Genomic DNA, 12325 nt, shown 5'->3' with positions numbered 1-12325 from the left:
AAGGCGAGGCCTGATGGCACCCCTCCCCTAACTGCCCCCTACACCCCCCAGGCATGACAGGGATCCTACTGTGCGCGGCTGGGCTGCCCGTGTGCCTGACGCGGGCCCCCAAGCCCATCCTGCACCCGCCGCCCGTGAGCAAGAGCGACGTCAAGCCTGTGCCCGGTGTGCCCGGTGTGTGCCGCAAGACTAAGAAGAAGCACCTCAAAAAGAGTACGCCTTCCATGCCCGACCCTGACCCTGAACTGAGCTTTGACCACATTGCTCTGACCTCTAGACTCCAATTTATTTTTACAACTTGCCACCTTACCGCCATCTCCTGATATCAGCTCCCCTTCCCCTACCCTATCCTTTATTGAACTACTGCGTTTAACCTCCAGCAACCTCTGACACCTGATCCTGGCCAACCTCAAGAACCCTGACCCCAGTGGTCCGACCCCTGACCCTGTCCTAAGCCAAGCCCTCTGGAGTAGGCTGTAGGTGCCTTCAAACCCATCCTACTGTGTCCCTGCAGGTAAGAACCCCGAGGATGTGGTTAGAAGATACCTGCAGAAAGTGAAAAACCCGCCTGATGAGGTGAGCTGGAGGGGAAGAATGCGGGCCTGAGCAGAGAGCAGGGCCTTCTCCTCCACAGTGAGAGCCCTCACCCCTCCTCTCGGTTCCGCACGATACCCATCTCTTACTTCTTCCAGTTTTGTTGTTTGCCATTTCACTTTCTTTACAAGGTCTTTTGATGAATAGAAATGCTTAAGTTTATAGAATAATATTTATCAATTTTTTGAGATAGAATCTCACTCACCCTGGGTAGAGTGCCATGGAGTCCTAGTTCACAGCAACCTCAAACTCTTGGGCTCAAGCAATCCTCTTGCCTCAGCCTCCCAAGTAGCTAGGACTACAGACACCCACCACAACACCTGGCTAATTTTTCTGTATTTAGTAGAGATGGGGTCTGTCTTTTGATCAGGCTGATCTCAAACTCCTGAGCTCAGCCAATCCACCCACCTCACACTCCCGGAGTGCTAGGATTACAGCCATGAGCTACCACGCCTGGCCTATCAGTTTTTTGGTGATTGAGTTACATGTCATATTTTCACCATCTTTACCACTCATTGATTTTTAGTTTCCTTTTGATGGTTCAGCCTTTAATCCATCTAGAGTAGGTGTGGGAGTGAAGGAGGCATCTCTTCCTCTGTGATAGTCCGAATCCAATATATAGGAGGGGGTGTCCTCTCTCCCTTTGCCAAATGGAGGCCAGAGGGGGGAGGTCTGCAGCCCATGGTGGCCAAGGGGCAGTGCTGACCCAAGAAGTACCCTGCCTCCCTCAATCCTCAGTCTCCCCTCCGGACCCACCCCCCCAGGACTGCACCATTTGCATGGAGCGACTGGTCACAGCATCTGGCTATGAGGGCGTGCTTCGGCACAAAGGTGTGAGGCCTGAACTTGTTGGTCGCCTGGGCCGCTGTGGCCACATGTACCACCTGCTGTGCCTCGTGGCCATGTACTCCAATGGCAACAAGGTGGGTTGGCCGGGGCTACGGGTGGGGAGTGGGCAGGGGCCAGGCAGGGTCAGGTTGCCTGGGGACTCATAGGCAGCCCCCCCTTGCCCCAGGATGGCAGCCTGCAGTGCCCCACCTGCAAGGCCATCTACGGGGAAAAGACAGGTACACAGCCACCTGGGAAGATGGAGTTTCACCTCATCCCCCACTCTCTGCCCGGCTTCGCGGACACCCAGACCATCCGCATTGTCTATGATATCCCCACTGGCATCCAGGTGAGCCTCCCTGCCGCCCCTCTGATCCCTGACCCCGACTCTTTCTCTCTGACTCCTCCAGAATCCCCCTAACTGTTCATGGTTTAAGCTCCCATTCTCCCCCCCCTCCACAACAGGGCCCTGAGCACCCCAACCCAGGAAAGAAGTTCACTGCAAGAGGTTTCCCGCGCCACTGCTATCTGCCCAATAACGAGAAGGGCAGGAAGGTGGGTGCCTGGCCGTGACAGCTCTGGGGATGGACCCAGCCAGAGACCCCACCCACTGTCAGACTGGGCCCATGGTTCCATTATCCCCATTCCCACACCAGCACCCAAACAGCCATGATCACAACCATCTGCTTCAATGCCTCATTTCATCTAATAGCCTGCTCAGGTCAAGATCCTGACTCCATTTTACAGATAAAGCTTCAGAGAGGGCAAGTTACTTGCCCATAGTCACACAGGGACTAACTATGGGTTATCTGATTTTACTTTTTGCTTTTCAAGAGAAGCCAGAAATTCAGATTTTCATGTAAAATTTTCAGGCTTTTGAATCTTGACAACTAATTTGCAAGAGGTTAATACAGTGTGGGGTCCAAACCAACTACAGCGCCAATTTGAGATACTTTCTTCACCACAGAAAAAGTAGGCATAGATAATATGGAAAGAATTTTCTGGTGGAGGTAGGGGGAAGGGGAGCCAGTCCGGGAAAAAGGAATGGGAAGGAAATAGCCAAGCAGTGCACAGTGAGTGTTAAATAGTCATAGTGTAACAGGAGAGGGTGGGAAGCCACCACTGGCTGGCTTCGGGCACAGGGGTGGTGGTGGGGCAGGAAGTAGGGTCTGCCTGTAACTCCATCCCTCAGACCGACCCTGTCCTCCTCCATCCAGGTGCTGCGGCTGCTCATAACAGCCTGGGAGAGAAGACTCATCTTCACCATTGGCACCTCCAATACCACAGGCGAGTCGGACACCGTGGTATGGAATGAAATCCACCACAAGACCGAGTTTGGATCCAACCTCACGGGCCATGGCTACCCAGATGCTAGCTACCTAGACAACGTGCTGGCAGAGCTCACAGCTCAGGGTGTATCTGAGGCCACTGCCAAGGCCTGAGCCCCTAGGCTATCCACCTTCCCTCCTGCTTTGCCCCTGGTCCGGCATACACCTTCTGCCAGGCGTGTCCTGGTGGCCCAAGTTCAGGGCTAGGAAAGAGCCCGAGGAAGGAGCCAGCCAGAGATATTCAGGGGATTTGGCTGGTGGCAGTTGGGATGATGGGAGATGTCATATCAGGCCAGCCAGCTCCAATCCGGAGCTCCCTAAGAGGGCCACAGAGAGAGTACTGGAAACCACAGCGACCTCCCTACCAAAAAGACAGAGACCCACCCATGCGCACACAAACACACGTGTCCTGTTGAACACATGCACGCACACCCACGTGCCTCTACTTGTCCCCAAGCTGGGGGAGAAGAGACAGAAAGACCCCCCATGGTACCCCATGTGGACCCCCACCTGTGTCTCTCTCATCTGTACAGGCTTGTCTGCAAACAGGAGACAGGTCTAGCCTTTATGGTCCTACCAGGGCTCCTGGTGGGGAAGAGGGACATGGGCAGCTCAGTCTACCCCAATGCCTCACCCACCACATGCCATCATCCATCTCTGCCACCCAGTGATTGGGCAGTTGTAGGCCTATGGGGTAGAAGCCTCCAGATTACTGAGTGGTTCTACAAAGAATGGCCAGGGCACACGGGGGCTAGAAGGGTCTTATTTTGTGCTGTGTCTCTTCATCCTTCTGAAACCCGTCTGACCTCCTTCTCTTCTCTCCCACCTCCAGGCCTTATGTCTGTCCCAGATAAAGGCACTGCTCCCTTTCCTCCTTGCCCCATCCTTGCCACCAAATCGCTCCCAACTTTGAAATCCAAACGCTGGAGATTCTGGCTTCAGGAATGAGAGGAGGAGGCCTAGTTCTAGGCCAGTGTGTTGAAAAGGCAGAGGGGACAGCAAAGAGTCAATTTCCCTTTCCTTGGGAGTGGGCAGTGGGGTGGCTAATAGTCTCCGGCCAACCAGGGGCCTGTTGCCCAGGCAACTCACCAGCTCCGCCTCTGTTGATTGGCTGCCATGGTGGAAGTCAGCCAAGATTTAAAGGGATGCCAGCGATTGCTCTTTTGAAAACCTACCAGTCCCACTGTGGGTGGAGAAATAAATGGTCTTTCTCCTCCTAGCCCAATTGTTTCCTGCCAAGAGGGAGGTGAGGGGGCTCTGTTGTTGGGGGCCTTTAGTCTGCCCCATTCCAGAGTGATGGCTTGCAAGAGAATGGCAACCTCAGGGCCATTTCCTCTGGCAGCAGAAGGAGGGGAGGGTCCCCACAATTCTCTTGTCCTGGGGCAAAAAGTTGGGGTGTAGTTGGGGCAGAAGCAGACCCTTCTTATCCTAATCTTCAAGAATGCAGGAGTGAAAGTGTCCTTCTCTTTCACAAGAGCACAAGGCAATACACACATTTGTTCTCTGGCACAATTACAAGAAACAAGGCACTTGAGTGGAGAGCCAGAAGCCTCCAGGAAAATATGGATGAGCTGGGAGACACTGTGATTGGCTCATTGGGATTTCAAAGTTCCAGCCCCCGCCCCCAGGGAAGAGGAGCAGGTTCTGTCAAGGGGAATACAGGGACAGACCTCAGGATTCTCTTGCCTCAAATCTGAGCCTCTGCCACATGCCAGGATGCCCCGCAGCTGCGGTGGATGCTGCGACTCCGGGCGACCTCTGCTGGCCATCCTCGGCCTAGCGCCATGTCTTTCCGGATCCCCTGCCGGGTAGGCTTGTTTCTGTCCCACATTCTAGTCACACAAAACCAGAAACCAGTTCTGCCAGTCGAATGTTTCCAAACATTTAATAATATTCTTGTCATACTCAGACAAAAGCTCACCCTAACACTAATATATAAAATTGCCCACTTTCCAGGTCCAGGGTCCTCAAACCTTATGTTCATCCACATCAGCTGAAGAGCCTGTTCAAAACCCTGATTCCTGCCCCCAGGTACCTTCAGTCAGACTCTGAGCCAGTGGCTGTATGGAACCCAGGAATCTGCATTTCTAGCAGACACCCCCTGGGGAGAGGGGGGCTTTGGACTACAGTCTGAGAAACCCCCCTCCCTGGCTCCTTAATGCCTCAATGGAATCCAATTTGAAAAACACACATCTAGACTCACTCCTGCCTCATTTGATACAGGGTAAACTGAGACTCCAAACACATAGAGCTTGACCCAAGGTCTTCCAGGCTCCAAGAATCTGAATCTGGCACACAGGGCTTGTAGACTCAGTTCTTCCTGAGGGTACCTGATTCTGGAAGATTATGATTGGGGCCATTGGCCAAGGGCAGGATACAGAAGGATCAGTGAGATTACAGGAATTAGCAGACATGAAAACACAGAAAAGGCTGAGCCCATTTTGCACCTGTCTGGAGCAATGAGGCCATCAGGAATTCAGGTACAGCTGTATCCAGCAGCTCAGGGCAAGGCTGGCCTCAATGGTGTAAGTAGAGGCTAGTCTGGTGAAGCAGAAACCCCAAACTCAGCAATAAGTCAGGTTCCTTATCCTATCCACTCCAGTCTGACTCAACCCTAGTAGTGAGATTCACTCAATACAAGGCTGGTCCCTGCCAAAAGAAATTCCATTCCCTAAGTTCTAGACTCAGGGCACACATGACTATGTATGTCTCAGGAGCCTCCAGGACAGCCACAAGGAGACTACAGGGCCAGGGGACACTGAGGAGAGCCCCACAGCTCCTGACTCCTTCCAAGCTGGCTTTGGTATCTCCTCAAGGCCCAAGGTGGGGAGTAGCGTTCCCTTGCTCTCATAGCTGGCATTTTTCGTGGGCTTGATCCAGGTCTGCAAGCACCTCCAGTAGATGGGTAGCTGCTGCTTTCTGCCGGGCCAGAGCATCAGGACAGGCCACTAGGAGGGAGACAAGGGACCACAGGGACTCAGTCAGTCCAGGGTGGGCTGCCATAACCTGGACCCAATGGCTTTCTCAGGCTGTAGATTTGTCTTATGCCCTGAGAATCCTAAAATCTCCCAGAGCCCCCACAGTCCAGTGGTGGAATGGAAACACAAGGGTGGGCTGGAGGACACAGGTGTATGCTTGGCAAGCTGTGAGGGAAAAGAAAAGGGACTTCCTTAACTCCTTACCTTCTGTGGCACTAGAGCCCTCCCCTGTGTCTGCCTCCAGAGTTGTATTCACACTGGAATCCTCCAGCAATTGCATCCTGGAAGTTAAGAAGGAGAAAGACAAGGCTGATTCCTCATTTTCTGATTCCTGCTCCCTACCCCAGAGATTCTCTGTAGGTTGCAGAAGAAATGACAGGCTCCCATGAATCATCATCACAGCAAACATTTCTAGAGTATCAGACACTATTTTAAGCCCTATGTTTTAATTCATTTAACTATTAACAAATTTACATAATGTAGGTATTACTATTAGCTCCATTATATAGGTGATCACTGAGACACAGAGAGGTAAAATAAGTAGCCTAAGATCACACAGCATAATAATAATCATTACCATTTATTAAAGGCTAAGGAGCTGGGCAGCGTCTGTGGCTCAAAGGAGTAGGGCACCAGCCCCATATGCTAGAAGTGGCGGGCTTAAACCCAGCCCTGGCCAAAAACTGCAAAAAAAAAAAAAAAAATCTAAGGGGCTAAGCACCTACAAAGTGGTCTGCCAATATGCACTCATTTGATCTATAGGAGAACTCCATGAGGTAGGAAATATTATCCCCATTTTCCAGATGAGGAAACTGAGGTACAGAGAAAAATCAACTTGCTTAAGATCACATAGATAGTAAGTAGCTAGATCAGGAATTGAACCCAGGCAGGTCAGCTTCAGAACCTACTCTGTAATGGGTTGTGACAATCTCTATCACCAAGGCCAAGAAGGGGAAGGGCGATATCTAAGGTCACCCAGCAAGCTCAGGGGGCTGGGATTCTATGTAAATTATGCCTGTGTCTCTAAGGCTCCAGGTATTAAAAGTTCTGCATTAGGGGCCCCCAGAGCGTGTGTCCCAGGGCCTGACTGTGAACACACCCAGTCGTCACCCTGGCCCCCAGGAAACCCTGCCAATGGACATGGAAAGAAGGAGTAAATGAACATGAGAGGCCATGCAGGAGGGTGACCCAGTGGGTCCTAGAGATGAAGTGGGATGGATGAGGGCACCCACCTGAGCTGGTCCCGCCCCAGAAGCAGCTGCCGATACACCATCTGGGCCTCAGCATCCGGATCCAGAGGGTCACTCCAGTCCCCCAGGGTGACTGCCGAGTGTGTACGGCTGCAACCAGCAGCTGAAGGCACACAGCGTCATCAGTAACTCCTCCCTTGGCCTGGCAGTCTCCCCGCCCTGCCTCTTAAATCTCTCCTCCCTCTCCACTACTTCCTTCAGTCCCACTTCCTGCAGCCACGCCCTGCACTCCAGCTCCAGGGTCTCCCTGGCCTCACCTCTCCCCCACCCTCCTTCCACATTCTAGGCTCCAACCACCCAGGCCTTTCCCACCCATCAGCCCTCGCAGACTCACCTGCAGGCCTTTACTTATGCTGTTTGCTTGCCTGCCACACTCTTCCTCACCCCATCTCTGTCTCCAACTTCCCTGCTTAACTCCTACTCTACCCAGTTCACATGTAAACAACACCTCCGGGAAGCCCTCCTTGGAACCCCCATCCTGGAGCTGGCAGGGGTTCCAGGTATGCTCTGGAATCTCAAAAACCTCATCTTTCTTTTTTCTTTTTTTTTGGGGGGGGTGGGGTGGGCAAATATCTTATTTTTTTTAATTTATTTTTTATTAGATCATAATTGTGTACATTAATTCTACCATAGGATACAGTGTGTTGCTTCCATATGCAGTTTGGAAAACTCTCATCCAACTGGCTAACATAGCCATCATGTCTTTCTCATAATTGTTGTGTTAAGACATTAATATTCAACCTTTAGACAAATTCACATGTACCCTAATAGGATAAATTATAGGAGTGGTCCCCACAATATCTTCCTACTTATCACATTGTATTATAATTGCACTCCTCTTCCCTTACAGCAAGTACATGATGTCTGTGCACTACTGAACACTGGCACGTAGTAGGTACTTAACTATACCTCACATTTAAGGAGCACTATGTGCCAAGCAGTGTGCTAAGTGTTTATGTGCCAAGCAGTGTGCTAAGTGTTGAATCCTCAGAACTCCATTTCTTAGATGAGAAGATTGAGGCATAGAGAGGTTAATTGCCCAGGGTTACACAGCCATCCCAGGCAGAGGTGGGACACCTGCCGATAGACAGGTGGGGAGGGTGGGGCCTGCAGTCCTCCCCTCCCCCTTACCTGAGCGCTCAGCCTGGAGACAGCAAGTCCACCTGGCACTGCGGAAAGCACCGGGGTGGCAGGAGGTCAGTTTGTCCGGGTTGGGGGCGCTGGCCTTACGCAGGGCTGACAGCCATTGGTTGAGCTCATTCACATTCTGCAGGGAGTGGGAGGCGATCAGAAGGTGGGGTGGGAACCAAGGAACACCAGCCTGCATCCCTGCAACACCTCACCTTGCACTGGAGGTAGGTGGTATGCAGTGCTCCTGTGCCGTCCTGCGTCACCACCTGCATCATGTGTGGCAGTTGGAAGGCGCCCTCATCCACGCGCTCCACAGCTCGAATGTGCGACACTGGGATGGACGAACGCATCTGGGGTGAAGAATTGTCACTGTGGAGTGGCCTGAGGGCCCAGGAACCAAGGGACAGCTTCTCTCCAGATGTGTGTACACGTATCAGGTGGGTCCCCAGGGGCAGGGACATTCAACCTTGTATGCCTATGCTCTGTGCGTCTTTGAATTCGGCCATTCCATGAGCCCTATCACTCTCTCTGCCTCAGTTTTCTTCTTAATAATAACAATAGCTACCACTTACATGGTACTTGGGATGTAGTATAAGCACTTTACATATGTCAACTTTTTTTGTTAATCCCACCTCCAGAATATCAACTTATTTAATCACCACAATAAACTCCGCAGGTTGAACCTAGTATTCTCCCCAATTTGTAGATGAGAAAACCAAGACACGAGAAAATAGATGACTCTTCCAAGGTCACTCAGCTGGTGGACCCAGAACTGGAATCCAAGGAGTTAACTTCTAGAATCCACTCTGTGCTGATGAAATAGAATCTTTAAATATAAGTGTGGGCACCCATTCCAGTGCTCGCTGGTACTATCTACAGGGTGCACACAGGAATGGGTAGATAGCAGTATGTGCCTCAGTTTCTGCTAGTGGTGAATGCCAGTACTGCAAGCAATTCATCTGTCTTGTTCACTGCTGAATCCCCACCACCAAGAACATTGCCCAGCACATAGTAGGCACTCAGTAAACACTTGCTGAGTAAATGAATGCATGGAAGTATGTGTCTATACATCTGGGCATGCACCTCTGAACGAACACATCCAATTTTATGAGATGGTGAGTATGTGTAGGTGTATGCCTGTCCCTGTCCTGTGCCTGCAGTGACCCATAGCTGTGAGCAAAGCCCATCTTGAGAGTTTACAGTTGTTGTTACGGTGCCTTGTGGCCTTGCCCACTCTGGACCTCAGTTTCCCCCTGGTTACAAAGAAACAGCCCTATGAGGTAGACCACTGCTGGAAACCCTTCTATCGTGGGCTGGAGTCCCACCTGCCACTCAGGACCCTTGGAGTAGGAGAGGGTCTCCCCGCTGAGCCAGAAGTAGCGCTTCTTGAAGGCAAAGCGTGAGGCCAGGCTGGCAGGCTCCTCCTTACGCTTCAGCAGGTAGCCTTCTCGAACAGTTGCCGAGGGTGGGACCAGGCCCCTGGCTGGAGCACCAGCCTCTAGGAAATGGGAGAAGAGAAGTGGGGGACAGTGAGCCCTTCCTATCCTGGCTCAACCTAACATGCCAGCATGCCCACAGCCTCTGTGCATAAGCATGATTCTCTGTTCCCCTAGAGGTCGGGGGGGAAAAACACAGTGATATCAGACCCCATTCCCTCAATAGGGAATAGTAGCATCAAGGCAGAGAGGAGCAGAGCAGGCATCATTGCCTGAAGTTTCTCTGGTTAGAGAGGGATGTTCAACATTTTGACAGGTTCCTCCTATGTGGCTTAGACTCAACTATGTCATGACCTGGGCCCCACATTGTGGTATGGACTCAACCCTAACTCCTCTGCTTAAAACCTTCCTGTGGCTCCATTTCACTCCAAATCAAAGCCAAAATTCTCCCCATAGCTTAAGAAGCCCCACACGATCTGGGCCCCCATCTCTCCTTTGACCCTTCATATTTATTCTTCTTCACTGGCCTCCTCATTGTTCCTTTCTATTCATGCCACGGGGCCTTTGCACCTGCTCTTGTCTGCCTGGAACACTCTCCCCACCGCCACGAGGATCCACCTGGCTCTCTGTCCCCTTCCAGGTATTTATTCTAATGTCACCCAAGTGAGGCCACCCTATCTAAAAGTTCAACCTGCCACTCCCCCCAACCCCCCCAACATTCCCTTCCCTCCTTTCTTTATTCTCCTTTACAATTTAGAACCCTAACATATCGTGTAATTTTCTTATTCATCTTGTTAACAGCCTGTGATCCCCACTAGGATAAAACCTCTATGAGAGCAGATTTCCCTCTGTCTTGTTCACGTGTATCCTCAGCACCTTTTACATAATAGGCACTTTATAGATAGTCGTCATTTGCACCTAGGTGTCAGGAAATGTTAGTTGACTGACTAACCGACTCACAGGTCCACATTCTCAGTGCTGAGAAGTCAGTTGGGGAGGAGGGGGAGACCCTGAGTGCTCCCAGTAGAGTGACAAGCTAGTTGTGTGGCAAGGCCACAGGAACTCACCCTCATCCTCATCCACATCCACCAGCCTGTCCAGGAAATCTCTCACACGCGAGATACTTTGCAGCAGGAATGGGTGCAGGGGGGTCATCCACAGCTCTTTGCCCTGGCCCAGCTGCTGGCCCAGGTTTCCAATGCTCTGTAAAGCCTGGAGCAAAGGAGTAAGGGATGCCAAGGCCAAGGTCACTATAGAGGGAAGGAACTTCTATGGACTCAGAACACAACCTCAAGAGTCCTGGCTCTTAAATCAGCACTAAATGAAAGAAGACTTATCCTAGCGCCTGCCTTGGGTAATATCTTTTCCTCTCTCCCCCTTTAGGAATCTACACCCACAGTACCCTCATTCTCTTCCTTCCCAAGCCCAGACTCTCTCCCATCTAGGACTGCCCAATCCTGTCATGTCTATCATCCCGGAGCCCATAAGAATCTCAAGTTGTTGCTGTTTTGCAAAGAATGGTCCAATTCATACTAAGGTGTACATGACTGTTAACCTGCTTTCCACTTTCCTCCTGGAAGGGTTGGGTTTTCATTTCAAAGAGGAAATTGGAGAACATAAGGAATGCTTTCACACTCAGAATAGAATGTTAATGGAGGTGTAACACCATTAATACATGAGTTTTTCTGGATGTCCTTTGGACCTCTGTGGTTTGGCCTCCCAGCTCTGGTCCTACCATATTTTTTTTTCTGGCAAAGAGCACCCAGGATGAGGAGGTCCCACTGCTGGCACCTTGGCAAGAAGCAGCAGTGAACGGCTGGTCTGAGGGTCCGCGTGCTGGTCCCGGAGGTCAAACAACTTCGGGGTGAGGATGGCAGGTGCGAAGAATCTCAAGAAGAGAAAGCCACTTATGGCCAGGTACTTCACGTCCTGCCGGGAGGAGTGCCAAGTGAAAGGGGCCCACAAAACTCAGCTGGGGATACTGAGGCATCAAGGACTAGAAATTGGTGGTGCAAAAAGTGGAATGAGAAATGGGTCAAGAGGCCATGCTAGCCTACCAAGGAGGCTTTTCCTCTCTGAGCCTCAGTTTTCCACCTGGAAAATGGAGTAACATACCAATTCTGCAAAATCAGATTTAGCCAAATGTCCTCAGACTCTCTGTGCTAAGAACTGTGGTAAGGACACAGCCCTATGAGGGAGATACCACCATTATTCCCACTTTATAGGTGAGGAAGCAGAAACTCAGAGACATCAAATGACTTGTCTAAGGTCACACAGCTGGTGAGTAGAGGAGACAGGATTCAAACCCAGATTTATGACTTACAGTAGAAACATCAACAGAACAGATACTTCTCTAACCATTCATTTTATTTAATACTCACTTTAGGAGGGATTATATATTCATTTTACAGAGGAGACAACTGAGGCCCACAGGGGGAAGGTCACTTGCCCATGGCCACACAGCTATAAGTGGCAAAGCCTGGATTTGAATTCTGTTCTTCATCATACTCTCCGGCTATTCAACACTAAGCCTGAACTATCACTTTTCACCCTCAAACAACCTAGTGGGGTATTATTATTCCCATTTTTCAGATGAGGAAAGTAAGGCAGAGTAGTGAACCCAATTCAACATGCTCCAGGATCTGTCCAGTGTGCGACCCCTCCCCCAGCCTCTGCCCTCTACAAACTGTGGAATATGATGCCCCACAGTATGAGTCTGGGGCCCGGCCCACCTACAGGTAAGGCTGGCTGCCCCAGCCACAGCAGAAGTGACTCAGGGA

The 12325-nt window shown here is 51.1% G+C and overlaps 2 protein-coding genes across 3 annotated transcripts in view; one reads left to right on the top strand and one right to left on the bottom strand.

Moving 5' to 3' along the window:
- Nucleotides 1-3968, top strand: part of DTX1 (deltex E3 ubiquitin ligase 1) — a 36666-nt gene extending 32698 nt beyond the window's left edge. The window contains exons 5-10 of the mRNA XM_012805221.2: nt 52-213; nt 515-576; nt 1359-1517; nt 1610-1771; nt 1888-1977; nt 2640-3968. Of these exons, the coding sequence (XP_012660675.1) occupies nt 52-213; nt 515-576; nt 1359-1517; nt 1610-1771; nt 1888-1977; nt 2640-2864 (860 nt within the window). The 3' untranslated portion in view covers nt 2865-3968. The remainder of the gene's footprint in view (nt 1-51; nt 214-514; nt 577-1358; nt 1518-1609; nt 1772-1887; nt 1978-2639) is intronic.
- Nucleotides 3969-5597: 1629 nt separating this feature from the next.
- The window catches only part of RASAL1 (RAS protein activator like 1), a 28886-nt gene continuing 22158 nt past the window's right edge, over nt 5598-12325 (bottom strand). The window contains exons 14-21 of one of the 2 annotated variants that reach the window (XM_003790005.3): nt 11337-11474; nt 10613-10757; nt 9435-9607; nt 8322-8459; nt 8110-8245; nt 6961-7081; nt 5945-6009; nt 5598-5698 (exon numbers count right to left, since the gene is read on the bottom strand). In XM_003790005.3, coding sequence (XP_003790053.2) covers nt 5598-5698; nt 5945-6009; nt 6961-7081; nt 8110-8245; nt 8322-8459; nt 9435-9607; nt 10613-10757; nt 11337-11474 — 1017 coding nt within the window. The remainder of the gene's footprint in view (nt 5699-5944; nt 6010-6960; nt 7082-8109; nt 8246-8321; nt 8460-9434; nt 9608-10612; nt 10758-11336; nt 11475-12325) is intronic. The other variant, XM_012805256.2, reaches the window with a different exon arrangement.

The sequence above is a fragment of the Otolemur garnettii genome, unplaced genomic scaffold (genome assembly GCF_000181295.1).
Source record: "Otolemur garnettii isolate 467f Iridium unplaced genomic scaffold, OtoGar3 scaffold00038, whole genome shotgun sequence".
NCBI classification, from domain to species: Eukaryota; Metazoa; Chordata; class Mammalia; order Primates; family Galagidae; genus Otolemur; species Otolemur garnettii.
Note: the sequence above shows the minus strand (reverse complement) of the source record. Positions and strands in the feature narration are given on the sequence as shown.